Source organism: Metopolophium dirhodum, chromosome 1, assembly GCF_019925205.1.
Source record: "Metopolophium dirhodum isolate CAU chromosome 1, ASM1992520v1, whole genome shotgun sequence".
Taxonomy (NCBI): domain Eukaryota; kingdom Metazoa; phylum Arthropoda; class Insecta; order Hemiptera; family Aphididae; genus Metopolophium; species Metopolophium dirhodum.
Genome location: NC_083560.1, coordinates 28,814,313 through 28,818,033, shown reverse-complemented (window position 1 = coordinate 28,818,033; position 3,721 = coordinate 28,814,313). Strand labels below are relative to the sequence as shown.

Below are 3,721 nucleotides of genomic sequence, written 5' to 3'. Positions count from 1 at the left end.
TGAAGGAAAAAACTGTAAAAAAGTTTGTAGTTATTACAAGGCCATTCCACACGGATATACGTCAATTCATCGCGAGTCAATTCATCGTGTGTCATTTCATCGTGGTCAATTTATCGCGGCGTCAATTTATCGCGACACTAATTCATCGTGTGTCAATTTATATATATTATATTTTTAAATAGCTACTCCAGAAAAACCTAGAATGACGTTATATTATTACTGTGGCTGATTATAATCTCCATTACGATAACGATGAGTGTTAACTAGGCCAGTTTATGCCCCAGTCGATCGACAACTGATGAACTTTATTTATATTGCCGCGTCGCCGTTTTTGTGTTAGTGCGTTTTCCTTCTTTTATACAATTATGGCTTTTGAAATATTAAAAACTGAAAGAGGAAAAAGTATGCTTTCATTCAATGGTTATATTTTCGTAAAAGAAAAAGAAAGTGACGTTAAATCAATATGGAAATGTAACCAATATTTTAAAAACAAATGTCGAGGACGCGTTCATTTAAGTGATGGAAAAATATTAAAAAGTACTGACCATAACCACGTTCCGAATTCAACAGACACTAATGTTAAAAAAACTCTAAATTTACTAAAAGAAATAGCTACCAATAACGTTGATGCAAGTTCTCATTCTGTAGTAGCTACAGCATTATCTCAAATCCCTACAGAATGTGCGGCTCAGTTACCTAATATTCATAGACTCAAGCGTACTATACAACGACTACGTAAACAACAACTTCAATTACCAAAAGAGCCAACCGATTTCAATTTTAGTATACCTGACGAGATGACAAAAACCACTGACGGTAATCTTTTTTTACAATATGACAGTGGTATTAATACAGACAGAATTTTAATTTTTTCAACAACAAATTTATTAAAACTTATGACGCAATGTAACAATTGGTTTTGTGATGGCACATTTTCAAGTGCTCCAACTTTATTTTATCAAGTTTATACTATTCATGCAGTACAATATTCAAATGTTTTACCATCAGCTTACGTCTTATTACCCGATAAAAAAGAAAAAACGTATAGACGTATGTTTCAAGCATTAAAAAGTATTACTACTGGATTATGTCCTAAAACTATCATGGTTGATTTTGAAAAAGCTGCGATGAACGCGATAAATTATGAATTTCCAGAAACAGAAGTAAAAGGATGCTTTTTTTATTTTTCACAGTGTATATGGCAACAAATTCAAGATGACTCAACTATTTTGAAGAAACTTGCATAGGATGCATGGACAGACGACAAAAAAGAAGAGCACCTAAATTTGACATTTCAATTTGGAATTGCTATTCATTGATTTCGCAAGATTTACCTAGAACTAATAATGCAGTAGAAGGATGGCATAATTGTTTTACTTCAATTTTTAATTTCAATGCATCCAAGTATTTGGAAATTCATATTCGCGTTGAAAAAAGAAGAAAATATAAATAAAGTAAAACTTGAACAATATATAGGTGGCGAACGTCCACCCGCAAAAAAAAAATACTTTGACAAAGCACAGCGTTTGTAAAATATTTGTTATGATTTCAAAAATAGAACGACTGATGAATATTTACAAGGAATAGCACACAATTTCCAATTGCAAGTATAAGTGTATTATACATTGTTTTATACATTTTAATTCACAATTTATACATTATACCAGTGGTTGTCAACCTTTTTGGGTCCACGGCTCCTTTTGATTTTGAAATAAAATATACGGCTCCCATACGAACATTTAAAATAAACAAATTTACATTACTTATAATAATTTTAATCTAACTTTATTTAATGATAAACATGTAATTAGGTATTAATAATAGGAAACATTTTTTTGAGATTTATTTTTTACATACAATTAAAAAATTAATACATTAATAATAATTTTAATTTTTAATGGGACGGCTGTGCTTGTTTTTGTTGCATTAAATCATCAAATCGTGGGGTAAATTTTGATAGTGCGATTCTCATTTCCTTTTCGGTATTTAGTTTTCCTCTGTATTTACTTTTGATAACTGCTAAGGCCGAAAAACCCGTTTCACATAAGTATGAAGGAGCAAATGGAATTAAAGTCCTGATAGCCTTATTGGCTACGATCGGATATTGCTTCTTCATAGCTATCCAAAATTCTGGTAAAGATAATGATACAAATTTGGATTTTGATACTGAATCTGAGTACAAGTCTATCAGTTGTTCTTGTTCAGTAATTGTTAATTCTGACGGTAGATCAGTAGTAAAAGGATCTTTAATCCAATTTCGTTGTTGATCGTCCTCGGGAAAATAATTTTGGAAGTGAACAATAAGTTGTGATAAGTGTTCCATAGATTATATTAGAGGCAAATGATTAAGTACCTACCTAATTGTAAATAGTAATCGAAATATGCTATTACTCGATATCGCAAACACGGTTATCGACGGTTATCTCACACATGCAACATGTAATATGTATTGGTGCGCCGAAATTTTATTTTTAGTTTCTATTGCGAACGCGGCTCCCTTGATAATAACCCGCGACGCACAGGTTGAAAACCCCTGCATTATACAATTTTTACAATTTTATTCTATTTATAACTTTTAATAATGACAGACCTTTCTAAAAAAAAGACAACATTTTTAACCATACCTACATAAAAAAGTAAATGTGTAGACAGCCTAAATCTGTATTAAAATGGGAAGGAAAATGTTGGATTTAAAAATATTACATAATATATATACCTATATGCGATAAATTAACTCTCGATGAATTGACGTCGCGATGAGTTGACGTCGCGATAAATTGATTACGATAAATTGACGCGTGATGAATTGACTCGCGACGAATTTACGTGCCACCATTCCACACTATAGCATTTCGTACTACACACAATTTTAGTCACAGGTCTACGGTGTTTAGAGAGATACTTTTTGCCGTGCGAATCGACGGTGTGTTTTATATTGTACTTATTATTATAATAATTATTATTGTCGTGGCGCAAATCGTCAGCGGCTTTTTATTATTATTGTTTTTTTTTTCCGAGGCGCGAATCACCCCAATCTTATTATAATTGTTATTTGCCGTGGCACAAATCGCCATTTATAACTATTGTAATATTATCATCGCAATGCGCGAGTCGTCATATTATTATAACTAGGTATGGTTTGGGACTTGTTGCACTTAAAATTATCGAAATATACAGTCAAAATCGTCAAAACATGCAGCTATTTTTTTTATTTTAAGTTTATTAAAATTATAAAAATATAATATATTATCAAAGAAAAAATTTTGTCTAACTAAGTTTGAATTTATATTTGTTTGAAGATAAGTCTGTATGAGTATAGGACTCATTAGGGTTTACCACAACTATACAATTGTCGTTATTGTCGATAAAAAGGTTGATTATTAAGCGATAAAGAGACTATCGCAAATAGACGTATACCTACGCGTTAGATACGACTGACTACGACCATCCAATTATGATTTTTCCAAACAATTGTACAATTATAAAAATATAAAAATATAAAAATGCGATATACAAATATGCTCAAATATGCACTTTTATCAACATAATATGACGAAATATGTTGATAAAAATATAAATATGCAAACTCAAACTTAGTATTTAATTTCGCAATTTCATAAAACAAATGTATAACTCACCTAGAATATTATCTACGACCATTACAAAAAAACATACAAATGCATCAAGTCCCGAACCATAGACTCTTTGAATTTATATCGTA

The 3,721-nt window shown here is 30.9% G+C and overlaps 2 protein-coding genes across 2 annotated transcripts; one reads left to right on the top strand and one right to left on the bottom strand.

Moving 5' to 3' along the window:
- Positions 1-365: 365 nt before the first annotated feature.
- On the top strand, positions 366-1,247 carry LOC132935598 (uncharacterized). Its single transcript, XM_061002196.1, has one exon. It carries the CDS (start codon positions 366-368, stop codon positions 1,245-1,247), a length of 882 nt encoding a protein of 293 aa, XP_060858179.1.
- Positions 1,248-1,894: 647 nt separating this feature from the next.
- LOC132935589 (zinc finger BED domain-containing protein 5-like) lies at positions 1,895-2,323 on the bottom strand. The gene has a single exon (XM_061002186.1). The coding sequence runs from the start codon at positions 2,321-2,323 to the stop codon at positions 1,895-1,897; it is 429 nt and encodes a 142-aa protein (XP_060858169.1).
- Positions 2,324-3,721: the final 1,398 nt, after the last annotated feature.